Source organism: Neofelis nebulosa, chromosome 6 (assembly GCF_028018385.1).
Source record: "Neofelis nebulosa isolate mNeoNeb1 chromosome 6, mNeoNeb1.pri, whole genome shotgun sequence".
Classification (NCBI taxonomy): domain Eukaryota; kingdom Metazoa; phylum Chordata; class Mammalia; order Carnivora; family Felidae; genus Neofelis; species Neofelis nebulosa.
Window position 1 is genome coordinate 42,980,121 of NC_080787.1, and position 27,186 is coordinate 43,007,306.

Sequence of the window (27,186 nt, forward strand, 5' to 3'; positions counted from 1 at the left end):
TTAGAGGAAGGCAAGGTCAGAATTTATTGAGAAGTTCAGTTCAAGGCAGGCTTTGCATAGCAGGGGCTGCACCAGGACTGGGGACAGATGGCAATACAACACTCCAAGATTGGTCGCAAACGACCTCTTGATGCTCGCCACATTGAAGAGTCACTGGATCTTCCAGGAAGTTTCTATAATGAACAATGAAACCATTTGCCTGGGCGAGAAAATGACTGGAAAAGTAAAGTAATACTAACCAGAACAGTGGAATAGCAAAGGCGCGTTAATATAGACGGTGAGATGTGGCGAAGATGTGGCTTGTAGTTACAAGCACTTTACGCTCACAGCATAAACATTCATTTTCCAAGCGAAGGCTATCGTGGACAAAAGCAATGTTGGCGAACAGCTCCATGTGGACCCTGGCCTCCTGCCTGCAGCCACAGGAGCCATGCGGGTAGAGGTCTACAGCTACTCAGAGTCGGGACGGACGCACTTGTCTCTTCCTAGAATGAGAGAGAATGTCGGTGAACACAGGCCACTCACCACCGCCTGATGCCCCTGGGAGACAGTTTCTCATCACCTCCCATAATGTGATAAGGGAAGAGGTATTCTGCTGACCCCTCAGAACAGAGCTGCAGGCCATAACACCCCTGAGTGGCAGTCGCCAATGGGTTCCTCAGCAGCGGGGTATCACACGGCTCGAGGCAGTTCTCTGACCCCTTTTGTTTTGGTGTATGGGACAAGGACCCCACAGCTCATTGTATCTATCTTCTTTTTTTTTTAATTTTTTTTAACATTTCTTTATTATGGAGAGACAGAGCATGAGCATGGGAGGGGCAGAGAAAGGAGGAGACCTAGAATCTGAAGCAGGCTCCAGACTCCGGGGCTGTCAGCACAGAACCCGACGCGGGACTCAAACTCACAGACTGCAAGATCATGATCTGAGCCGAAGTCAGATGCCTGACCAACTGAGCTACCCAGGTGCCCCACGGCTCATTGTATCTTCTGCACCAAATCACTGAGGCTTGGGCCTGGGCTTGGCTTGATGTGTGTTGCCAGGTAACAGATGAGAGCCTGAGGGAAGCTATTTGCAGTGTCTACAACTGACTATGAATGAATATCTAAATGAGCCAAGAGGTTATTAAGATTCAGCAAGCAGAACATGGGGCATCTGGGTGGCTCAGTCGGTTGAGCTTCAACTCAGGTCATGATCTCGCGGTCTGTTGAGTTCGAGCTGGGCATCGGGTTCTGTGCTGACAGCCCAGAGCCTGGCACCTGCTTTGGATTCTGTGTCTCCCTCTCTGCCCCTTCCCTGCTCGTGCTGTCTCAAAAATAAATAAACATTAAAAAAAAATTTTTTTAAAGAATCAGCAAGCAGGAGAAAGGAAGTTCAACAGCAAAATGATCAGAAGAAAGTGTTGTAAAACAGTAAAAATCCAAATGCCTAAGAAGCCCACGGATAGATGTTTGACCTCATTAGTTATCAGAGTTATCAGAGAAACACTCAAGTGAAAACACTGAGCTTTCACTTTGTACTCAGCAGACTGGCAGGAACTAGGAAGTTGAGTAAGATTCAGTATTGATGAAAATGTGAGAAAGTTCTGGAACTTCCACGTGGAATAAATGTGTGACTATCCTACATTCAGTGTCCAACTCCTGAATGCATACTCTATCGTGGTTACTATTGTTTGTGTCCTGTTTAGGAAATATTTGCCCACTCTAAGGTCATATTTTCTGTTTTCTTTTAGAAGCTTTATTGTTTATACCTTTCATTTTTATGTCTATGATCCATTTTAGTTAATTTTGTGTATGGTGTGAGAGAAAGGTAAAAGCCTTCCCCCCCCCCCACCGCCCACCCCAGGTGACTATCCCATAAACCATCACCATCTATTGGGAAGACCAACCTTTGCCACTGAATCAGAGGCACCTGTGCGGTAATCAGGCGACAACATATATGGGTGTGTTTCAACACAATGGAATCATACATAGCAATAAAAATTAAAAAAAATCAAAGATTTAGATTTACCTAGAGTAACAAGGACAGGGTCAGAAGCAAGATTGAGTGAAATTTATAAACAGAGTTATAGCTTTCAAAACTACAGTTAAAAACAAACATGCGTTGGGGCACCTGGGTGGCTCAGTCAGTTAAGGATCCAACCTGGATCAGCTCAGGTCATGACCTCACACTTCATGAGATTCAGCCCGTGGGACTCTGCGCTGACATCACAGAGAGATTCCCTCTCTCCCTCTCTCTCTGTCCCTCCCCCGCTCATGCACATATGCACACATGCACTTTCTCTCTCAAAATAAATAAATAAATAAATAAATAAATAAATAAATAAATATTTTAAAATATAAATAAAAATAAACATGCATTAAAGATTCTTTTAAACTCATATTCAGTGAGTGAACCAGACAGATGTTAGATCTGGTTAGAAAAGGAAGTCAAGAAGCATATATTTATATGGAGGAAAGCAATGTTGAATTGCAAGGGGAAACAAACCAGTTTGGTGTTTATTCCCGCCCCTCCCCCACCTCCATCCACAGCAGGGGAAGGAAGAAAAGGACAGAATCTGCATGTCTGTCACTTACCTACAACTTACATAACTATAAAATAGCTCCCACAGAATCAGAAACAGAGAACCCAAGGGAGAGTGTGCTAGAGACAATGCAGTTTTCCACTAAAGTGCACATTATATTCTATTATATAATAGAATGAAATGTGTATCGGGTGCCTGGGTAAGTCAGTCGGTTGACTGAACTGAAGCTAGCTTGGGAATAAACTTTATATTGTTTAGAAATGCCCAGAAGGGCGTGGATGAATAGACAGAGCACAGAGGGGTTTGAAGGGAGTGGAACTACTCTGTGTGGTACTCCAGCTGTGGGTACATGTCAGTGCACATTTGTCCAAACCCATAGCATGGACAACGCCAAGCGTGAGCCCTAAGGTGATCTATGGGCTTTGGGTGGCACTGATGTGTCCATGTAGATTCATTGATTCTACCACTCAGGGACACGATGTCCATGGCGGGGGAAGTGGCGTATGGAGGGGTGGGCAGGGGTTAGAGCGGAACACTGTACCGTCTACTCAGTTTTTCTGGGAACCTAAAACTGCTCTCAAAAATAAAGTCTATTTTTTTTAATGCCCAGAAGAGTGATGGTCTTGCCATAGGCTTTAGCAGGGGGCCAATGAGGTCTCTAGCCAAGCAAGGCTGGACGGCAGTAAGAGGACAAATATAAGTGTCATCTGAATTACACTTTGTGAGTCCCAGTTGTTGTACTTAACACAGAAATCAATTGCCATGCCCTTGGTCTTGACTCCGCCTGGGTTTCTTTGCACCCAGCCCTCCACGCTCCCCCACCTGGTACTGCTTTTCTCCCTCTGGGTAAGAGAGGGGCTGGGCAGAGATCTCACAAGAGAAGTTCAGGAAGCCTCTTATTTACCACTGAACAGAGTGGAGTGTGGTATTTGTTAGGGGAGGAAGGCATGCCCGTCAGCTCCTGGAAGGTTAAGTCTGCTTCCCTGGGTGTGCTGTGTCCTGAGGACACTCCAGGAGGCTGCCTTGCCTGAGGAGGGACAGAAATGAACAGTATTTGAAAATGATGCGTCCATGTCAGCCCCAGCCTGCATCTTCCTCCCTCCTCTGAAGGAAAGGCTGGATTGCCAGTAGCAAAAATCCTCACCCTGCCCCTTCCACCCTTCCAGGGAGCCAGCCCAACCCCATTCACGTCACCCCCAGGGGCGGGCCCTGCCTCCTCTCCAAAGACTTCTGAGCACAGAAGTGAGGAAAGTCAGGGGATGGGTTCTGGGGAACACCTGGGAACCTCTAAACCCACATCTGCAGCTGTTGCCTGTGTCCATTCATTCATCTCATTCATTTCCACCCAAGCCTGTCCCTGGCCCTCACTCGCCTGAGTGAGCCCCGGGCTTTCTGGACAGAGGCAAACAGGACTGAGAACAAGATGAATCCACATGTCAGAACAGTCGCCAACACCGGCAGGTCCTGGGAAAGGGCGAGCACTGGAATCCTAGGTTTGACCCCCCAGAGTCCAAAAGGGTGGGGATCTGCCTGCTCCTGGCCATGAGAGCAGCCACACAGGGGTTCACACCCTTTGAAGATGAGGCCTCTACTTTTCCCAGGATCTTAACCCTGACTCTCACCCCAAAGGAATCTACCTGGTCTCCTGCCCCTAACACCTCCCTTCTCCAGACTTCCTGCATAGCTGCTGGGTCACTCTGCACCCAGACCCTCACTCCTCCCCTCAGGGGACCTAGGAAAAGCCCTTTGTGTGCCCCATTGCTTATAGGACAAAGTGCATGTAACTACATGGCCTTCAAAGCTCTCCACCATTTGAATTTATGGTCCTGTGTTAACCTTACCCTCTTCTCGCCACTCAGCCCAACTGTCTACCTCTGTAGGCAGCACACTCTGTGCATGCGTTCCCACAACTTGCCCCTGGCATGGAACACCACTCCCTTTGTGCCTTCAGTGTTTCTCCTCCTCCAGGTAGTGTTTTCTGACCCCCACCTCTGACCCCCACTCCCCAGCAAGTCTGGGTAGGGATGAACTTCTGTTGATCCCATTCCTTTGACTCCAAGGAAGGAAGAGGCTCTTGATTACTCAGATTCCACTGCACCTGGGCCACTTTTTCCAGGTGATGCCTTGTAAGCAGGGGTATAATACACCTGTATGTCCTTAGCTCCCCAACCCCCAACTCCTCTCCTTTGGGGCTGGTGGATGGGACTTTTGCTGCCTTGAGGTGATGACATTCAAGGCTTGCACTGGGGCTTCAGGATAGAAATAGAAGCAAAGGTCATTCTTCCTGCTAGGGTTCAGGACTCCCTTGGCCCACCTGGAGCAGGAGAAAGTCCTCTGTGTGGTCCAGTCTGGCTCTCCGGTGTCCACACGTGGAGCCTGAGCTGAGGGCCCCAACTAAGCCCTTACACTGCTTTACTCTGGCCTCCATGTAACAACCTTCATTCAGACACAACTTACCCTGGATCCAGATTGCCTTTGTTGGTTCTCTTGGCTAGTGCCATTTTCTAGAAGAGATAAAAAGCCTTTCTGAGCCTTGACTGACACTAGGTTCCTACTGGGCGCCCAGATAATGCTTGAGGAGGATGGGTCAACATATCCTGAGTTTGCCAGCCTATCTGCACAATCCAGCCGACTCAGTCTGAGCCAGAGAGGGCCCTTCTTCTCCTACATGCTGAGTGGCCTTCTCCCAAGTTCGTTGCCATGGGACTAGACTCTGTTTGGGAGGGAAACATTCACACGGTCCTAGCAGGTCAAAGATAGGGGCGTTCAATTGCATCCACTCCAACCCCCCAAGGAACAAGGTAACAGGGAGTGCCCAAGGTCACTCAACAGACAAAACCAGCACTGGGACCCTCATTTCCTGACTCCATTCCTATATATCCTGTGACATACAGCTGGTCTCAGCCTTCAGGGTCTTTCAGCTCTCAGCACCCACGCCCTCCCAGACCATCACAGTCACGTGATTGCTCATCTGCCACAATAGTCCTTCCGCCCTAGCTTCTGTCCCAACATGGAACTTGCCCATGAGACCAAGAACCTCCCTCCTGCCCTCCAGGGCCCACCTTCTGTCCTCTCAAATTCCCATTTCAGGCCTCCCTTCCTACAGTGGGATTGGGTGGACAATGTTATCGCCTCCAAATATTCCCCCCCTCCCCAATATATTAAGTTTCTTTCTGTGGTTGGCAACTGTCATGCCCTCCCTCACCTGGTAAACTAAAGAAAAAGTCAAGAAGAATAAAGAAGGACTCCCCACAATCCACTGAGGGAAAGTCTATCTCCGGGCACACCAACCCCTCCCCAGAAAGAAACCTTTTTAGAAGATTATATTTTGTTTCCCTTGTGAGACTAATAATTCCTTCAGGCAGGAGCAATCTGTACTAGACTCGGTTTCCTTAGCCACATTAGCCTGAAGTTCTCTGTAATTACTGGATGAAGCTACTATTTATTAGTCCTCCACAGCATCTTTTGTGGCTTGATGAAAGTAATTATGTTTACATTTATCCTGTACTAAACTTGATACACTTTTCATGCAAGATTCTGGGCTCAGTCACTCTTGATTATTTTTCTTATTGTCTTTATTAAGATTTGAGTAAAGGAACCAGGCAGAAGGATGGATTCGGACCTGGTGGGCCCATGCCATCTGCTGGTGTCTGGGGTGGGCGAATTCTGCCAAGTGTAAAATATAAGGCCTTTGTTTCTCTGAACTCAATAAATACAGAAGAACCCAGAGAAATGGAGCCATTGAGTATCACCGTGGAGGAAGCCAGAAAGGGGTGAGAGACTTACTCAAGGTCACTGAGGATGTTCAGGGCACAGGGAGAATGGGAATTGGGCCAGCACACCTCCCCTCGTCCTGTTACAGCCCCCACCTCCCTGGGTGAAGAGCAAGGTGTTAGTGCTTCCCCAGCGTCCAGACACCAAGACCAAATTAATAAAATGTCCCTGGGGCACCTGGGTGGCTCAGTCGGTTAAGCGTCCGACTCTTGATTTCGGCTCGGGTCATGATTTCATGGTTCATGAGTGTAAGCCCTGTGTCAGGCTCTGCACTGACGGTGCAAAGTCTGCTGGGGATTCTGTCTCCCTCTCACTCTGCCCCTCCCCTGATTGTTCTCTCTCTAGCTCTCTAAACAAATAAATAAAAATAAACTTTAAAAAAAAATAATAATAAAATAAAATGTCCCTGAGTAGAGGGCAATGAAACCCCTTAACTGACCGCATAAATCCTTTGCAACCAGCCGGTTAATTACTGGGTGTCACTGGATGTTTCTAAAGTCCTGGGGAATGACTATATTCTATGATGTGGGCTCAATAGCTTCCCTCCGTCCTGCCTACAGCCCCATCAGTTTGCATGGTCAACTCTTTATTTCCAGATACTTTGCAGTCCGATTTAAGCCCAGCCCTCTCGTGATAGTCACATATTGGGGTTAGCAGGGCATGGGCCAGCAGTGTCCTGTGGGGTGGAGGCCCCTCCAGCCCACCGGCTCCAAAGGGGAGTGTTTCTCAAGAAGCTTGAGGCAAAATTGTCGGCCTCACCTTCCCAGCTCTGTCTCCCCACGTGGGGAGGTGGGCTTTCCAATAAACTGGCGGTGCCCCCACCAATAAGAAGCAACTCAAGGTCAGTGAAAGGCCCTTCATTTTGCTCTCTAGAATCTATCCCTCATCCACTACTTTTTAAATCCCTTGAGAAAGGGGGCAGCTTTCTATTGGCAAACTGGGCCCATTTCCAGGATTTACCAAGAACCATCCAGTCAAGGCGGGTTTCTGTAGGATCCCAGCTGCACCAAGCACCCGCTGAAAGATACAGCAAGTAACCTGACTTCTTGGAACCTCCCTCCCTTGTACCATGGGGCAGCAGCACCTATTTCATAGAAGGGAGATGGATGAACCAAGTACTTGGCACAAAGTCGATGCTCAGGTGTCTAGTTCCTCTAGCAGGTTCTCTGACATAGAGTAAGAGAATTTTTGAGATCACCTAGCCCAACTTTCTTGTCTTGACAGGTGGGAAAGCTGAGGCCGAGAGAGGAGCTAGGTAGGACTTTCGCAAACTGACAGAGTGGGCGTGGAAGAACCCGGTGCACTGCTTTCAGGTCTGGAGCTTTTCCAGTTGCTCTCTCTGTGCCACCTGGCATACAAAGCAGCCTTCTCAGCCTGTGGCTGAGGCCAGCCTCCGAAAAAGCCATTCCTTTCCTGTCCAGGGTCTTGCTGCTTCTCACCTTTGTACTGTATCAGCCAAATCCATTTGGACAGGACATGGGGGTTCTGAGGTCAACCACACACCAGTGCAGCCCTAAGTCTTGCCACTGGAGCCCTGCCATTGTGACCTTGAATATGGGTTCTGTGGGACAACCTTCAACAGGTATCCCTGGTCTGGGCCAGTTTAGGTCTTTGTTTCTTTCTTTTCTTCTCTTTCCTTTTTTTTTTTTTTTTTAATATTTTTTTTTGGAGAGAGACAGACAGACAGACAGACAGAGAGACAAAGCAGGCTCCAGGCTCTGAGCTGTTAGCACAGAGCCCAATGTAAGGCTCCAACTCACAAACCGCGCAATCATGACCTGAGCCAAGACCAAAGCTTAACTGACTGAGCCCCCGGGGTGCCCCTGGGTCTTTGTTTCTAAGTGTAAGAGCACACCACTGTCTCTGGGGGGCGCTGGCTCCTCACCCGCTGCCAGCCCTTCAGGCTGGAGTAGAGCATGACACTTTAAGAGCAGGCTGTGGTCAAGGTCTCTCCATCTAGCAGTCACTTTTGTTTCTCTTCTTCGCCTACAGCTTGGAATCCTAGAATGAGAAGTCAAAGTGTTGCACTGAGCAAATGTTCCTTCCACCATCCCTACATCCACAGACCCCACCACAGATACAAGGTCGCAGATCAAAAGTATTAGCAGCTCTATCAAGCACTTAAATATTTAAACATTAATATTTAATATTATAATTATAAATATTAAATATTAATATTTAATAATGTAATATTAAATATTAAATAAATAAAATTATTTAAATAAATAATTTAGGATTTCTGTAAATTATTTTGAAATGGTTCAGCAATTTTATATATACATACATATGATATGCAATTGTATAGTTATATATCATGATATAATATAAACATACATATTTATAAATATACATAATATGTGTTAATATATGTAATGAATTAATAAACACATTTATATTTACAATTAACATATTTATAAATATGTATCTCAGCAATGTACACACATATGGAGCAAATAATGCAAAATATCAATTATGGTTGAATGTTTTGATCTAGGTAACAAGTTTACAGTGGCTATTCTCTCCGTATTTTGTAGACTAAAAAATGTTAATAATAAAATGGTTAAAAAAAAAAAGTGAAAGAGAACTTGACCCATTTTACAACCCATGTTCTATTCTACCTGTGCTTCCCCAGACACGGCCCTGGCTTTCCAGCACCCAGTACTTCATCCCAGCCCCTGCTGTCCCCAGGCTGAGTGCTCTCCCCCACTCTTCTCCACCCACATCCACCCCTTCTGGTCCTAGAGGGAGTCTACCTGGACAGTTCCACCTGCGCTCATCTCCTTCCCTTTTCAACCCTCAATACCTTTGATCACTCTGCCCCTGTTTCCACTACCACCCCCACCACCATCATCACCCACCATAACTTTTGTTAAGCACTGACTATGCTCTAAATACTGATCATTAGAATTGTACATCAGTCTGCTGTTTAACTCTTAGGAACAACCCCCTTAGGACAACACTTAGGTACCATTTACAAATAAATATTGAGGACCCTGAGGTTCAGAGGGTTTGGAGGACTTCCTGAGAGCCCAAATGTAGAAAGTGGCAGAGATAGGATTTGAACCCAGCTCTGTCTGATTCCAGAACCCTCTTTTCCACACTGCCTCCCTGTGCCTTGCTAGAGGAACTTCCACCATATTTTTGTGTTCATGCTGTGGCTTTGCCCTTTTGTTATTTACCTTTGCCTTCTACTAATGCCTCGTCTACCTCAGTTCCTGATTCCTTTAAGGAGAGACTGTATCTTACACTTTCCACCTCCCAGGACAGCGCTAAGAGACTGTTCAGTTCACTTCACGTAGTTTTCTTAACTTCACGGTGTACTGTAGAAAGCTCCAGATTCTGTTTCATCACCCAGTTCCTGCTGGGACAGGGTTAACCAACAGTCTGCATCCATTACCTTCTCTTCCCTTTCCTGTGTCTAGCCCACACCCTGATCCCATTCAGTCTCTCCTAAAGAAGTGAGAGAAACCCCTCTTAGCAGTACCCCTTTGGCCGTCTCCATCCCTCCCCCTGCATCTCCTTACCTGAGGCTCAGAGCAGCAGCAGCAGCAGCAGCAGCAGTAGCCATGGCCACCCCAGAGCCCTGTCCCCTCCATCCTATCCCAGGATCCACTGGGTACTGGCTGTCCCAGGGCTCTTCCCATTGTTGGAGGATGTTGCCCCTCAGGGGTGTCTTCCATGTTCCCGGAGAGGCTTGACTATTACTTTGCAGTTGAGAAGGGAAGTGTGAAGAGAGAGCAGCTCAGGAAAATGCAGAAGAAGAGAAAAGAGCAAACACTGCCCTTGTGACATCTTCCTTCCTGCTGCTATTACGTCACTGCCCATTAGTCAACACTCAATAGCGTCCTGTTCTCCACCATGCCAAGTCTGGACCCACCCTTCCATTCCACTCACTTCCTCAGGTTGCCAGGACATTCCATCCCTGGCCACTGACCACTACATCCTGCACCCCCCCTACCAGTTCCCCCTGTCTGGAATGACAGCATGCATCCAAATTTGGCTTGTCCTCCAAGACGGAGCTCAAACCTTTCTGATGATCTGCCTTCTTTAATCTTACTCCACACCACGGTTCTCAAGTATGGGCACGTGGCTAAATCACTCAGGAGGCTGGCAAACATACACATGCCTGAGCACCAACCCCCAGAGATTCCAATTTGCTCGGTCTGGGAAAGCCCTGGAATCTGCATTTTAACCAGCAGCCCAAGGGTTTCTGAGGCAAGTGGTCCAAATAGACAATGCCTGCAAAAGCTCCGTTTGAGGTCAGACGGGCCCTGAGGCGTTCGTCAGGTACCCGTCCTGTGTGCAAGTTGTGCGCATCCCTAAGCTCCCAGCCCAGGCAGAGGCATGAAGCCCACAAACATGACAGTGCTAGCAGTAACCACGACAGATCAGATATTTGTCATCTTTTGGTTCTCCAGCACCCAATACCTTCTCCACCTGGGGGACATGCTTCAGTGCACGACTCTCACTAGGGCACAGAGCTCTACTTCCTCTACTATTGAGGGTGGAGGCAGAGATTTCTCCTGCCCCTCTCCCCAACATCTATGTGCCACGCATGTGACTTGACCTAAGTTTGGCCAGACGCAATATCCTGTCCAGGATTCTGGATCCCGAAGGTGTGATACAAGATGCAGAGCCAGTTGGAGATGGCTGTCACAGAAGAAGTTTAAGCACTGAGGGCCCAGGAAAAACATGGTGCCAAAGACAGGGTGACTTCAAGAGTGCAAGGGCAGGGGCACCAATGGCAACATCACTAGATTGTGCGGCATTGTGAATTATAAGAAATATGTGTTTGGTCATTCAGATCATCGAAATATATTTCTCATATATATTTGGACTTCATCCACATCGTCTGGATCATAGCTCCCAAAGTCCTTGAAATTTCATGAGCCATTAGAGCCAGTGGGAGCATCTTTTGTCATATTTGGTCTCTTGTCCTCACTTCCTGGAAACACTTCAGAGCCATAAAGGTGTCATGGATGTCCTGTTGTTCGTAACAAGCCCCTTGCTGCTACCTCTGAGTTTGTCGATGTGGTGACTTTTGGAAATCCTGGAAGGAATGGGGCTGTTTCCTGGGGAACTAACCTTGTGACAAGGGTTGAAACTTTCAGTTTCACCCCCTGATTTCTGGGGAAGGCAGAAGGGCTTGAATCACTCACAAATGACCAATGAGTTCATCAATCATTCCTGTGTAATGGAGCCTCCGTGGAAAAAAAAAAAAAAAAAAAAAAAAAAGGAGGGGGTTTGGAGTGCTTCCAGGCTGGGAAACCAGAATGTTTCCATGTGCCACTGTGCTGGGCTCCAAATTCCATGGGGACAGAAACCCCTTTGTTCAGGACCTTGCCTTATTTATTTTTCTGGCTGTTGATTCATACCCTTTAATAGTCTTTTATAAAACACCAGTAATCTAGTAGGTAAAATGTTTCTCAGTTCTGTGAGTTGCTCTAACAAATTGATGGAATCCAAGGAGGGGATCACCGGAACCTCCCAGAGCATGTAGATCAGAAGCACAAGTGATAGCCTGCGCTTGTCAATGGCATCTAAAGATGGGGAGGGAGAGTTTTGTGGGACTGAGCCCTCAATCTGTGGAATCTGATGCTATCTCTGGGTCGATAGTATCAGAATTGAGTTGAATTCCAGGACACCCAGCTGGTGTCCCAGAATTGCCTGTTGATGTGGGGAAACCACCCCCTCCCAGAACACTCACACACACACATTGGAATTGGGTGCAGAATTCTAATTGGTGATCCAACCCTTTGACTGTCTCATGCTATGACCTCAACTGTGGCCTCTGCAGTCCGTTGCCTCTTGGTTTCCCCAGGTAGACTTCTGCAGTCTGTCCCTGTGTGCACTTTTATTCTCACTCTGCCTTCCTCCTCTGTCTGCTCTATAACTCCCCTGTAGCTCCCATGCTCACCCACGAAATAGATGTTCAGGCCCAGCCATGTCTTGCAAACTCTAACAGATTTAAATCAGTATTTTCTGATTTTCTACCTCTTCTGTTCTGAAAGGGAGAGGGGCCTATTTGTGGGCCACCATCCCTGCCCCTCGTGTGACACAAGGACAAGGGGCATTTAGACATAGGCAGAATTCCACCATGGTCCATTCTCTATGGCTTCGAGGCCCTTGGTCTTCAGCAAAGGAACTCTAGCCTTTGTTCTTGCTAGTAAGTAGTGACTTACTGCTCATGTGGCCTCATTCTAGTCACATACTTCTATTTTTTTCACTTAACATTTTATTTTATTTTATCTTAGCTTATTCTATTTTAATTCCAATGTAGATAACATACAGTGTTATATTAGTTCCAGGTGCATAATGATTCAACAGTTCCATACATTACTCAGTGTTCATCAAGATAAGTGTACTCTTAATCCCCATCACCTATTTCCTCCATCCCCTCACCCACCTCCCTTCTGGTAACCATCAGTTTGGTCTCTATAGTTAAGAGTCTATTCTTTGGTTTGGCTCTTTCTTTTTCTTTTTCTCTTTTCTTTTCTTTCTTTCTTTCTTTCTTTCTTTTTTTTTGGCTCATTTGTTTCTTAAACTCCACATATGAGTGAAATCATATGGTATTTGCCTTTCTCTGACTGGCTTATTTCGCTTAGCATTATACTCTCTAGGTCCATCCTTGTTGATGCAAATGGCAAGATTTCATTCTTTTTTATGGCTGAGTAATATCTATTGTGTATCTACACCACATCTTCTTTATCCATTCATCTATGGATGGACACTTGGGCTGCTTCCATAGATTGGCTATTGTAAATAATGCTGCAATGAACTTAGGGGTGCATGTATCCATTCAAATTAGTGTTCTGTATTCTTTGGACAAATATCTAATAGTGTGATTCCTGGATCATAGGGTAATTCTATTTTTAATTTTTTGAGGAACCTCCATATTGTTTTCCACAGTGGCTGCACCAGTTTGCATTCCCACTGACAGTGCAAGAGAGTTCCCCTTTTTTCTACATCCTCACCAACACCTGTTGTTTCTTGTGTTGCTGATTTTAGCCATTCTGACAGGTGTGAGGTAATATCTCATTCTGGTTTTGATTTGCATTTCCCTGATGATGAGTGATGTTGAGCATCTTTTCATGTGTCTGTTGACCATCTGTATGTCTTCTTTGGAGAAATATCTGTTCACATCTTCTGCCCAGTTTTTTTCTTAAATTTTTTATGTTTTTATCTATTTTTGAGAGACAGAGAGTGAGCAGGGGAGGGACAGAAAGAGAGAGAGGGAGACACAGAATCCAAACCAGGCTCCAGGCTCTGAGCTGTCAGCACAGAGCCCGACGCGGGTCTTGAAACCATGAACTGTGAGATCATGACGTGAGCCAAAGTCAGACGCTTAACCAACTGAGCCACCTAGGCGCCCCTGCCCATTTTTTCATTGGATTATTTATGGGTTTTTTGGTGTTGAGTCATGTAAGTTCTTTGTATATTTTGGATACTAACCTTTTATCAGATATGTCATTTGCAAATAATGACATTCAGTAGGTGGCCTTTTAGTTTTGTTGGTTGTTTCCTTTGTTGTGAAGAAGCTTTTTATTGTGATATAGTCTCAATAGTTTATTTTTTGCTTTTATTTCCCCTCCCTCGGCTAATGTCAGAGAAATTATTGCCCATGTTTTCTTCTAGGGTTTTTATGGTTTCAGGTCTCACATTTAGGTCTTTAATCAATTTTGTATTTTTGTGGATGGTATAAGAGAGTGGCCCAGTTTCATTCTTTTGCATGGAGCTGTCCAGTTTTCCCAGTACCATTTGTCGAAGAGACTATCTTTTTCACATTGCATATTCTTGCCTCTTTTGTCAAAGATTAATTTACCATATAATTATGGGTTTATTTCTGGGCTTTCTATTTTGTTCCATTAACCTATGTATCTACTTTTGTGCCAGTACCATACTGTTTTGATTACTACAGCTTTATAATATAGAAGTCAGAAATTGTGATGTGTCCAGTTTTGTTTTGTTTTGTTTTTTCAAGATTGCTTTGGCTGTTCAGGGTCTTTTGTGTCTCCGTACAATTTTAGGATTGTTTGTTCTAGTTCTATGAAAAAGGCTGTTGGTGTTTAGATAGGGGTTACATTAAATCTGTAGCTTGCTTTAAGTAATATGGACACTTTAACAATATTTGTTCTCCCAAACCACAAGTATGGAATATCTTTCTATTTCTTTATGCCATCTTCAAATTCTTTCATCAATGTTTTATAGTTTTTAGAGTATAGGTTTTTCACCCCTGGTTACATTTATTCCTAGGTATCATTATTTTTGGTGCAATTGTAAACGGGATTATTTTCTTAATTTCTCCTTCTACTGCTTCATTATTAGTGTATAGGAAGACAATGGATTTCTGTGCATTGATTTTGTATCCTGGGACCTTACTAGATTCATTTATCAGTTCCAACAGTTTTTTGTTGTTGGACTCTTTAGGGTCTTTTTATAGAGCGTATCACGTCATCTACATATAGTGAAAGTTTTACTTCTTTCTTACCATCTTGGATGCCTTTTATTTCTTTTTGTTGTCTAATTGCTGTGGCTAGGACTTCCAGTACTATGTCAAATAAAAACAGTGAGAGTAGACATCCTTCTCTTGTTCCTGACCTTAGGGAGAAAGCTCTCAGTTTTCCCCCGTTGAGTATATTGTTAGCTCTGGGGTGTTTATGTAAGGCCTTATTACGTTGAGGTATGTTTCTACGCACTTACGTTTTGACCTTCATAGGTATGTTCTAAGGATCCAGAGATCAAATGTTCCTCTAACAATGCACCCAATCGACAAATGAGATTCTCTATAAGTCCTATGCTTTGGATCTTATCTCATCCCATACCTTCCCAGGATACAACCTTTTGGTTGACTGGGTTTCTCTATCCCAAATAAGGAATTCTTACCATGGTGTCTTGTCTTCTCCTCATTCCATGGTTTTCAACCCCCCTCTCTGGAAGTATGGGAAAGGGCCACAGATGAAAAGAGAAATTCATGCACCTGATTCTAGAGGAGAGGAAGGCCCAGGGGCAGGGAGAACAGGATGCTTCTGTAGTGAGAGCTCCTTCCAGGTCAGGCCTAAATGTTATGGCCCAGGGCAAGAACAAGGGCAGAATTAGCAGCAGTGCCCTCTGCATACACCGCACAACCCCCACAAGACAGCGACACTGAAGAGCATTGGACTCTGTCTTTATTTAAGGCAAATCTGGAGCCGCTGGTAGAATGGGCATGTTTGCAATTGAATCTTCTCTTCTGAGGGGACGAACTCACACATCCAAGGTTATTAGTGAATTAACCGAGCTGGGAAGGTGGGACCTGAGCCTTAGAGAAAACCTGTGTCACAGATTCAACTCCTGTCACTGTCCCTCCTTCCCTTCCTCCTCACACCCCTCCTCAGGCAAAATTGAGGTCAGAGGTTACTCTCATGGGTTCGCAGGCCTAGGGTCCAAATGACCTCTGTGTCACAGCCAACAGGACCGTGAAGACCAGGCTCTTGCTCAGGACTCCACACAACACGATAATGATGATGCTGGTCACAGAGACCCTGGGGGAAAAAGAGACAATGAAGCTGCTACCACTGATGCACGCCTCACACTTGAGTGTTTACAAAAGTCCTTCACGCCCCTTCTCTTAGCTGCTTAGGTCCTCCCAGCACCTGTCCCCATACTGACCAGCCCTGTGCCTTTAGTGTGTCCCATTGCTTAAAACTGCTGACTAAAAATATATCTAGTAAAGAGCATAGGGCACGTGCAGAAGAGGCTTGGGGTGGGATGGGGGGAGGGGAGGGGAGGGCTGCCAGCTTGGGCTCCTCTTCCTCACTGAGATGCAGCAGAGAGCCGAGTTCCAGAAAGGAAACCTGGTTTCTAGTCTCAGCAGCAGAGCCTAGTTCCTTGGAGGGCCTCACTGCTCTGGCCTCTGTTTCCCCATCTGTAAACAGAAGCCAGTCCTCACCAAAATCCCACCATGATTTTTTACAGATTTTTGCATAATGATTCTAAAAGGCCTGGGAGGGGCGCCTGGGTGCCTCAGTCTATTAAGCGACTTCAGCTCAGGTCATGATCTCATGGTTTGTGAGTTCGAGCCCCGCATCAGGCTCTGTGCTGACATCTCAGAGCCTGGAACCTGATTCGAATTCTGTGTCTCCCTCTCTGTCTCTCTCTCTCTCTGCCCCTCTCCCATTCGCGCTCACTCTCTCTCTCTCTCAAAAAATAAAAATAAACATTAAAATAAATACATAAATAAAAGTCCTGGAAAAGCATTAGTGGATACCATAAGAAAGAGATGCCCATGAGTGAGGAAACTTGACCTGTCTAGACAGACAGTGATATGGAAACAGATTACAGCACAGCTAATCTGCATGATAACGCATAGGGTCAAAAGAAATAGGCGACAGTGAAACAAACAGAAGCCCAGCTGTGGCCTAATGTGATGTACAAATTTAACATCTAAGGAAATTGGCAGCCCAGGAGGAAGTCAAGGATTGTTTAGGAACTAATCTTGGGGCATCTAGATCGCAATATGAAGAAAAAGTCATCTTTTGTACAATTTATAACATACAGCAAAACACATCCCTCCCCCCCCCCTCAAGAGGGACTAAAGATTTAAATAAAATGGGAAAAAAAATAGCATCAAGGAAATAGCATCAAGCACATCAAGGAATAAAACAAAGCAATCGTTTAAACATCAACACATCTGCCCACGCAAAACTTAAAATCGAATGCGCGAACTTGCTGGCAAAGGGAGAAATGAGAGAATGGCCGTGGAAAGAGGCAGAGGCCCCTTTACGCTGCCAGGGGACTGGGAGCCTTCCTCCTTCACCTGGAGCTACACCTCCCAGCGAATGGTCAGGTTCAGTCCCTGGTGCTCTGTGGGGCTCTGTGGCTGGCGGTTACAATATCGCCCTACTTGGAGCCGGCGCAGCCGGCTGCTCAGCTGGGCTAACTGGGTGTTCAAGTCTCCTCTACCCTCCCAGCCCTATCACACTCTCATGCCCGGAGCGCCTGGAGGGCATCCACTCTTGAAGGCCAGCGCCCACCGCACCCCTTTCTGAGGCTGCACACAGACTGCCCGACCACTGTCCCCCCCCCCCCCCCAGTGCCTGGGAATTCGTGTGCCCCTGGGCCATGCCTGAGGGAAGACTGGGAATTCAGGAGTATAAATTCTTCAGCTCCTACAACCCCTGATGTACTCAAGGCCCATGGGTTCTACCAGAAACCCCCTGCGGGACTGAGTCCCAGAGTTCCCCACTGTGGGACAGGGCGTGGTAATGACACCCTTGCTAGGCTTCCTTCTTTTTGCCCTTTTTTTTGTGCTTCCTATATTTGTACAAGACCTTTCTCTTTGTCTGCTTCTGGGGAACGCACCCTAAGGCAGGGGGACAGTGTCTTCCCCTGAGATGCTCCCCCATCCGGCCCCAGATTGGAAGCTCACTTCTCCCATCACCTGGGCAAACAGCCTCCTGTACTAAATCATCTCTTTTTTCAAACAGTCCAAAGGCTCCTGCTTCCCTGGCTGGATCCTGACTGATAGAATTGTTCACATTAGTTAATAAAGTTAATAGAAGAGACGCAGCTTCTGGTAACAAAGTGGGCAAAAAGTATGCACTCTCAATTTCCATGCTGGAAAATCAAACTAATATAAAAAGAAAACTGTTGGGTGGCTCAGTCGGTGAAGCATCCAACTCTTGATCTGGGCTCAGGTCACGATCTCAAGGTTTGTGAGTTCCAGCCCCTCATCGGGCTCTGTGCTGACAGCATGGAGCCTCCTTGGGATTCTCTCTCTCCCTCTCTCTCTACCCCGCCCCTGCTAGTGCTTTCTCTCTCTGTCTCTCTCTCTCTCAAAAATAAATAAATAAACTTAAAAAGAAAAGAAAAGAAAAATATTCATTCTCACTAGATCGTGTATTTAGCCCCCAAAGGTTTAATAAGCACCTACTGTGTACCAAGCACTTAGGCTGGTACCAGCAAAACAACCATTAGGGGTGTGGGGAGGAAGGCAGTGCCTGTACCCTCCTGGAGCTCCTCGTGCATGGTAGGAGAGAGCTGAAAGCAGGTGTCAGTTCACATCCAATTTAGCAGGAATATTTTCCACATACTAAATCCTTATAGGCAGAGGATCCCCACAGTGATAACTGCTTCACTTATACAGTGTGGATCGCAACACAAAGTGCTTCCAATCTTTGGAGGACTGTTTGGCAATATGGATACAGAGTGATATAAACATTCACATTCTCTGAAGGGAATTTCTTTTGAATAAATCATTTAAAAGAAGAAAAAGGATGTCTGCAAAAATGTTTATCTCAGAGTTATCAATACTATCAAAAATGATGAGGTACCTGGGTGGCTCAGTCAGTTAAGCGACTGACTTTGGCTCAGGTCACGATTTCACGGTCCGTGAGTTTGAGCCCCCCGTTGGGCTCTGTGCTGACACTCAGAGCCTGGAGCCTGCCTCGGACTCTGTCTCTGTCTCTTTCTCTCTGCCCCTCACCTGCTCACACTGTGTCTCTCTCTCTTAAAAATAAACATAAAAAAAAAAAAAAAAGATGGGGTGCCTGGGTGGTTTAGTCAGTTGAGCATGCGACTACAGCTCAGGTCATGATCTCGCAGTTTGTGAGTTCAAGTCCCACGCCTGGTTCTGTGCTGACAGCTCAGAGCCTGGAGCCTGCTTCAGATTCTGTGTCTCTCTCACTCTCTGCTCCTCCCTCACTCACGCTCTCTTTCTATCTCTCAAAAATAAATACATAAATAAATAAATAAATAAATAAATAATTAAATGTTAAAAAAATAAAAACAATCTCAGTGTCTATAGACAGACAAGTGACGACATAAGTTCTGGCTTTTCCACTGATAGAAAAAGATGCATTTGTTGAGATGACAATCACAAAGTCTAGCAACATCAAAGAACAGTTTTAGCATGGAAAAATAATGGCAAGTTTGTAATTAGAATTACTGCCATGTTAAATATGTATGAACATGAAGAAAGACTAGAAAGAGAATGTGGAGTTCGGACGTGTTAGATCAGTGGGAATATTTCTCTGTTAATTCAATACTTAATGATAAACACATTCAAAGATAAATCTACATTGAATAATAAACTGTAAAGAGGGGCATGCATACAAAGCTAATGGTTCTTAGCTTTGCCTGCATATTAAGAAATCTCCTGAAGGTCTCATAAAAATACTGAGACCAGCCCCATCTCCAGAAATTCTGGTCTATCGGCCTACAGGAGGGCACATGCATCGGTATTAAACACAAATCAAAGCAAAAGTAAACACTCCAGGTAATCCTAACACATAGCAGCTGCTGAGAGCAGTTGGGCTAGATTCTGGCTTCCAGCTCCACATTTTCTAGCCTCCCTACTTCTGATTAGACAAGGAAACAAGCCAGAGAGCGTTTGTGATTCACCCAAAGTCACACAGCCAATCAATCTGGCTGGCACTGGAATCCAGGGGCCCTCACTCTGAGTGCTTTCTCCACTACACCATTAGGCCCATGGAGTTGGCTGAGACCCATGGGAATTGAGCAAAGATACACTTTCCCTCTTCTTACTCCTCTAGTGTGCAAGGAAACAGGTGAACTGGGGAGAGTGGCAGCCGCTCCAACAGCCTCTTGCCCACTCTAGCACCACTTGCTTCCTCCTCGAGGAAGTTTCACCAGACTTAGGGGACTCAGGTCTGTGCCTGCCCTCCCCTGTCCCCCATCCATCACTCTCCACATCTTCTCAAGCACACGGACTCGGAATCAAACCAGGGGCCCAGAGACCTGAAAACATAGCTGGTGACATCTGTCACATTTGTGATGTTGACTCCAAAGCCAGGAGAGGAGAGGTCAGCAGTTGATTTGGGCGGGAGTTTGGTCACAGTCCTGGGTCTGTCAACAAGAGTGCCCTGGGCTCTGGTGGTGGTAGGAGGAAAGGTGGAAATCTGCAGTTTCCAGGTATGATTCTTATCCGAGGCAGCGGTGCTTAAAGGATCTGCAAGAAGGCACATTGGATAAACAGATGGATAAATTGATGAATGAATTGTCAGGAAGTGGGTGGGTGGAAGGAAGGAAAGAAGGAACGAAGGAAGGATGGAAGGAAGGAAGGACGTAAGGAAGGAGGGAGAGATGGCAGGGTAAATGAAACTGAAGAGGGAAATGAACATGGCCATTCATGAAGCAAGTTTTGCTTTTGCTAAGATTAAAGAATTAGTGTGAGGTCAGCATGGGTCAGAGACAGGAAAAAGGAAAGAAGGAAGGAAGAAAGAGACAAAAAGAAAGAGGGAGAGGAGAGGAGGGAGGGAGCAGGGTAAGGAGGGAGAGAGAGGGAACAAAGGGAACTGTCAAGCTACTCCTGTCATTGCAATTGCACTTGTCTGCCTTCACCAGTCCCTCTGCCGCCACCTTCTTCAAGAATAATTCCCCAATTACTTGACCTTATACCATTCTCTGCCTTGCAATCACCAGAACCTGTAGCATATTGCTTTTCAAATTATCTTTTATTAATAGATTGCATATGAACTTTGCATTCCTTAGGCTTAGGATTCCCCAGGTGTTAGGACCTAGAACCTTCCTCCCTTTCCTCTCCTTCCTTAATTTCTCCAGTTAACATCTACCGAGGCCCTACTGTGTGCCAGATGCTACATTAGTTGCTAGGGATACAGAGCTGAGAAAGGCACAGGCCATTTTCTCAGGGTGCTCAGAGATGAGCATGGGAGGCAGATAAGTAAACTGGCCACTACTATCCGGTGAGACTGCATCACCTATGAGAGGGGACCCAAGGTGAGCTCTGGAGCTTTGCTACCTAAAATGGGAGCCATAGGCAGCCTTAGTGGCAGCATCACCAGTGAGCAGATCAGAAATGCTCAATCTAGGGGTGCCTAGGTGGCTTGGTCGGTTGAGTGTCCAACTTCGGCTCAGGTCATGATCTCACAGTCCGTGAGTTCGAGCCCCGCATCGGGCTCTGTGCTGACAGCTCAGAGCCTGGAGCCTGTTTCAGATTCTGTGTCTCCCTCTCTCTGTGACCCTCCCCCGTTCATGCTCTGTCTCTCTCTGTCTCAAAAATAAATAAAAACGTTTAAAAAAAATTAAAAAAAAAAAAGAAATGCTCAATCTAGGTCCTTCCCTAGACCTATGGTGTCAGAGACTACTCTTTTGAAATAAAATCCCTGGGTGGTTTGTGCACACGGTAAAGTTTGAGAAGCACTGCTTTGGAAGCACACAGGAAGGCCATCAGATGCACCCTTGGGAAGGAAATAGCAGATCACAGAGGCTTTCCAAAGAAATTACTTCCACGTGGGGATCTACGGAATGAGACTAAGTTATCCAAGTCTACCACTCATCTTTCACTGTACCCCACTTCCTACAATAGCAGCCCAAATAAAGCTCTGCTACCCCAAGAGGAATCTCATACATAGAAGGCCCTTCTTACTATTGGACCAAATGCCTTTCAGAGACCTCAGATGAGAGACGAGGAACTTCTGGGAGAAACCAAGATGCTAGAAATCCTAAGCCACGACACTGTTGGTGCCACCACCACCACCCATACCCCCACCTGCCCTGGCTTTCCCCATCCTCTTACCTCTCTCCAGGTCACTTACCCTTGATCACCACCAGGTGGAAAAGGGGGGACAGGACATCCGGCTCTTTGGAAAGGTAGTAGATCACACACCGATACAATCCTGAATCCTCCACTTGAAGATTGGTCATTTGGACGTGCAGGATGGCCTCACTGGGGATGTCTTCTAGGAAGTACCTGCCCTCCCGGACTTGACTAGGATTGCCTGAAGTACTCGTTGTTAAGGCCAGCGTCACAGGCTTCCTTCCATCTATCAGCTTCTGCCAAGCTTTCTGGCTGTAGGAGTACTTCTCGGTGGAGAAGGGACAATTTACATTCAGGGTCTCCCCCTCTTTTATAAATTTTTCTTCTGTTGATTCATTTTCAGCTTGGAGTTCTGTAAGCAGGGAAGCAGAGTTAGACCCTGTGAGGAATCCTTTTTTTTCGGGTTCAACTACTCATTTTTCAGATAAGATCCTCAAGGCCTACAGAGAACATGCAACCTTCCCTGCGAGCCACATTAGACTCCAGATCTTTTTACTGTGAGTAATTTTTCTTTTACTCCAAGAGATAGACTGCATGGTGTTGTGCAAACTTTCATAAATGATTGGTTTTGAGAGGAAAAAAATGCCTGATTGGAGACGGAACATGAGACATGTGCCAAGACCATGCACGACAGGGGTATGACAGAAGGGAAGATCATAGAGAAGGGCATACACAGTGATGAGTGGACATGAAGGCATGATACTAGCCGAGAGTGATTCCTCCAAACAACTAGGGGAACTGCATCTAAGTAGGGGACAGAGATCAATTCTGGTCTGGTCTAAGGAAGCTTTGCCAACAGGAGGGCCAAGTTGAGTGGAAGTAGGAAGATGCAGATCTATGTTTTCGGCTGGACACAACAGGGTTCTGTAACTTTACTGGGGGTCTACGGTTTATCCACTCAAGCCTGGGTTCCTTTCTTCTTTAGAACACCAAGTAATGGGCTGGACAGTAATGTTGGGTCACGCTGTGGGTCAGGCTACCACTACCTACAACTACTACTGCTTTTATTAATACTACCGCATGCACACACACTCATATCCTCAGGCAATAGCTCTGAGAATGCCCATTGGAAAATGCCAACAGCTGCCCCTTTGATGGAGCGCCTGGGCTATCATCACAGCCCACCTGTATGTTCATCCCAGCGTGGGCCAAGAGTTCCAGCGGGCCCTCCGCCTTACCTTAAGAAGTCTCAACTCAGAGACTCCTGGGGATTTTGAAAATGAAACCAGGCCAATTCTTCTGGGACCAGACTGCAGTTCCTAAGGAAATCTCAAAAGCAAGCTCCCTGGAAAGTCCCATGAACTCTGGTCAGAAATGTTCCTCCAAGAGACAGGCAAGGGGGCTGGTTAACTCATTCATCAATGTGTGGCTGAGAGCCTGCTGTGTGCCAGGCACTGTGCTGGGCTCTGAGGAAGATACACACCTCCTCTGTCCACCCTCTGTAACATTAATGTAAGAGGTTATAGATAAATTATTTGCCAACTGCCTGGACAAGGTGGATGCTATGCTCTGAATGTGTGTGTCTCCCACCTCCCCAAATTCATATGTTGAAATCCAAGCCCCCAAGGTGATGGTGTTAGAAGATGATTAGGTCATGATTAATCCCATGAACGGGATTAGTGCTCTTATCAAAGAGGCTCCAGAGAGCTCCCTCATCCCCTCCACCCTGTGAGGACATAGTGAGAAGTCCAAAGTCTACCACCCGGAAGAAGGCCGTCACCAAAACCCAACCAGACAGGCAGCATGATCTTGAACTTCCAGCCTTCAGACTGTGAGAAATAAGTACCTGTTGCTTATAAGCCACCCAATCTGTGGTATTTTGTTAGAGTAGCTCAAATAGACGAAGAGAGTGGGAGTTACAGGAGTCTGAGATTATGCACGAATTTGCCTGTCCTTTGTGAGAGGAGACAGTAAGAAATCAGTGCTGGAGTGCTATGTGTGCACCATGTCTTACACCACTGTGAGAAAGGAATACCTGATGTTAATAACAAAGAACAAATAACAAAGAACAAATACCTTTTATTGCTAAGTGTTTAAAAGTACTATCTTGTTTCATCTCCTGGCTTCATCACTGAAGCTTCAAAACAGATAAGGTTGATACCTGTCATTATTCCTATTTCATAGATAAGAAAATTGAGGCACAGAAAGGTGATTTCATAACCCAGAGGTTATTAAGTGATTCACCCAAAGTTCCACAGTAGAAAGTGGTAGAGTCAGGATTCAAGCCTGAATAGTCTGACCCTAGACTTAGGTCCAAACCTCAGAGATAGGTTGGCCAAGGAAGCTGTCTGGTTGGGATGAGAGCAGTCTCAGCCAATGCCTGAATAGGTACCTAGCAATTCTGTTCTTTAGGATACTGGAGCTAGATGGAGTTTTTAAGTCACCCCCAACCCACCCCCATAGGACACAATGACATATACAGGGCTGGTTTTCTCCCACACAAATACACAAGCATCAGCCCTCCATCTCCTCCCAGTTCTCCTTTGGAGAAACATGAATATGACACAAGGGAATGAGAACCAAGCTCTTGTCTGCCCATCTAAGTTATCACCCCAGCTCCGAGCAGATGCAGCATGCCGTGTGTGTGCAGGCTCTGCATGGTGAGTGTCTGTGACCTTGCTCAAAGTAGTTGGTTCCCGAAAAACACCCTTTCCTTATAATCTTTCCAAGGCAAAGCCTTCTTTTCCTTGCTGTTGACGTTTTCCCTCTCTCTGGTTTTATCCCAATTTATTCATAAGGATTGGGGTGGAGGGCAACTAAAGTCCCAAATGCTTTCATCTTTAGTGAAAGCATGAGCTGTACCACAAGAGAAGTGAGGGTGTGGTGATGGGGCAAACCCACCAAGTTAGGGCAACAATACCCTCCAACACCAGTAGACAGCAGCCACCTGTGGTTACAGCTCCCATGAAAATGGGCACCAGGCCCCTTCTCTTCACTTCTGTTCTGCTATGCCTCAGCAATAGCAGATTTCCCAGCCCATAGGTGGCCCCTGGGAAATATTTGTTTAATTAATTATGTCTTTTAGGGTTAATAGATGGTCAACATCAGGGGCACCTGGGTGGCTCAGTCAGTTAAGTGACCCCATGAGCTTGAACCCCATGAGCTCTGCCAGTGCAGAGCCTGCTTGGGACTCTCTCTCCCCCTCTGTCTCTGCCCCTCCCCTGCTCATGGTCTCTCTCTCTCTCTCTTTCAAAATAAATAAAACTTAAAAAAAATAGATGGTCAACATCAAAAGCATCATGAGGGACTATAAAAAACAAAAGTTTCAAACTCAAACATTATTTCGGATCATGTCAAATTTAGGTTTGCTCTATCATTTTCCCATCCAGGGTTTTGCATATCTCTGACAACATCAAAACACACAGATAGCCCATTTCCCTAATTCACCCCTTTTATTTCTGTTCTCAGGCCCTCTATATTCTCCCGATTCTGTTAAGTTTGGGCAGAGAAACCCAGTCTGGCATGTCTACCGGTTGACTCTATCCTGGGTGGCCACTTCCCCTGGAGCTTCCAAAGAAAAGGGAAGCTTTTCCTGTGGTGGGATCCCCAGGTTCCGGGCAGAAGCCTTACCGGTTCTTCACCTTACCTGAGATGAAGACCATCCACAGCAGCCCCCAGAGCCCAGCCTTCTTCATCCTTCATGTGCACCAACCCCAACAGCCACGGTGGTGCCTGGGACATTCTGACCTAGAGGCTCCAGAAAGTTGCACAACAGGATATGAAGCCATTACTGGGAGGTACTGAGGTTGATGCTCTGTTTCCGTCACTGGTTGCCTTGGTTCCAAATGTCAAGGACAACACAGGAATCCAGAGACAGGGCTCAAGTCTCAGGCTTCTCTGAATCCCAGCTTCCTGTTCTCGGGAGATATTGACAATTACCTTTTCAGCCAATCTCACAAAATTTTAGTGAGAACAATACTTGCTGTAAGCAAAAGTAATGTGTCACTATTATCAGGGAACTAGAGGGCCACCTTGCTCTCTCGAGACCGGGTCTCCATTCCATCCAGTTCAGTGTAGATAAGTGCACCAGGTACATGGAGGGGTGGGTTTGGGATAATAATGCCTCACTTTTAGGGCTATTATGAGGATGAAATGGGGTCCTTGTGAAAAGTGCCCAATAGTGTACCTAATGCACATGTTTTTCTATATCCTGTCCTTACTCACCCCCACCCTGATTCCCTTGGCTTTTTCTGACTGGAGGCTCACCTCCTCTCCTCCTAGTTGTCCCACACCCTGCACTTGCCCTCAGCCCCCTGTCACAGACGTGGCCTCAGAGCTCACATAAGTGTAGGAAACCCCAGATATGATTGGAGAAGACATGGCCGCTATTAAACAAGAATAGACTCAGATTTTTTTTTTTTTAACGGAAACAAGGATATAGGACAGGACCGTGATGGAAGAAGGAAAAATTCAACAGTTGTCATACTAGAAACAATAAAAGGCAAATTTCATGTTGTGGAAAATCCAATCAATAACAGAAAAGAGTCACTTCAGAAATACACCCAAATGTGAAATGAATATAGACATTTTGAAGAGCTCAGAAATACCTTACAGGGAGAGTCTTAGAAAACCAATAAATTGTCTACAAATAAGAGATGCTCCTGAATTATAATATGGGACAGTGAGTCATAAATGAGGATGTATATAAATACTTTCAGCACAGTATAGCAACCACACTCAAGATGCCATATTGCATATTCAGAAGTTGCTAAGAAAAGAGATCTGAAAATTCTCATCACACACAAAAGATTCTGTAACTGTGTATGGTGACATATGTTAACTAGACTTACCATGCTGATCATTTTGCAATAATACAAATATTGAATTATTATATTGTATGCTTGAAACTAATATAATGTTATATGTCGATGATACCTCAATTAAAAAAAAAAACACTTGCTAGATCTGAAAAGAAATCTGGAATTGGAGATTGAAAGTCCAACAAAGGCAAGGAAAAAATTCATGAAGGGAGACCAAGGAAGCTTTCAGGTGAAAACTTTTAATTTCAATAAAAAGGTTTTTTGCAACATGGAACTCTGGGAACTCTGAAATACAGTAGGGAACTTCCTCAGAAAGTTAAAAATAGAACTACCCTAAGACTTCGCAATTGCATATCTACTAGGTACTTACCCAAATAATACCTTTGGGTATTGTACCCAAAGGATACAAAAATACAAATTCCAGGGGGCACATGCACGCCAATATTTAGCAGCACTATCGACAATAGCCAAACTATAGAAAGAGCCCAGATGTCCATCCACTAATGAATGGATAAAGATGTGCATTGTGTATACATACGCGATGGAATACTACTTGGCAATCAAAAAGAACGAA

General features: G+C 45.7%; 1 protein-coding gene across 7 annotated transcripts; it reads right to left on the reverse strand.

The window, feature by feature from the left end:
* Positions 1 to 25,595, reverse strand: TREM1 (triggering receptor expressed on myeloid cells 1). 7 transcript variants are annotated; one of them, XM_058733870.1, is made up of 7 exons: positions 25,439 to 25,595; positions 21,851 to 22,204; positions 20,034 to 20,244; positions 8,182 to 8,297; positions 4,980 to 5,026; positions 3,427 to 3,549; positions 1 to 485 (listed from the first exon to the last, which is right to left on the reverse strand). In XM_058733870.1, exons 1-7 carry the CDS (start codon positions 25,485 to 25,487, stop codon positions 357 to 359), a joined length of 1,029 nt encoding a protein of 342 aa, XP_058589853.1. In that variant the 5' UTR covers positions 25,488 to 25,595; the 3' UTR covers positions 1 to 356. The 7 variants fall into 7 exon arrangements, with proteins under 7 accessions (XP_058589853.1, XP_058589854.1, XP_058589858.1 ...); XM_058733871.1 differs by lacking the exon at positions 3,427 to 3,549; XM_058733873.1 differs by lacking the exon at positions 4,980 to 5,026 and having other exon boundaries at positions 347 to 485.
* Positions 25,596 to 27,186: the final 1,591 nt, after the last annotated feature.

What these genes read in the sequence shown, in the direction of transcription:
- TREM1 (XM_058733870.1), bottom strand. Translation starts at nt 25,487, where the DNA reads ATGAAGAAGGCTGGGCTCTGGGGGCTGCTGTGGATGGTCTTCATCTCA. An exon ending in GTGGATGGTCTTCATCTCAG is followed by an intron (nt 22,205 to 25,438) that starts GTAAGGTGAAGA and finishes CCCTGCTTACAG; the next exon opens with AACTCCAAGCTGAAAATGAA. An exon ending in GTCACCAGCTATGTTTTCAG is followed by an intron (nt 8,298 to 20,033) that starts GTCTCTGGGCCC and finishes TTCTCATTCTAG; the next exon opens with GATTCCAAGCTGTAGGCGAA.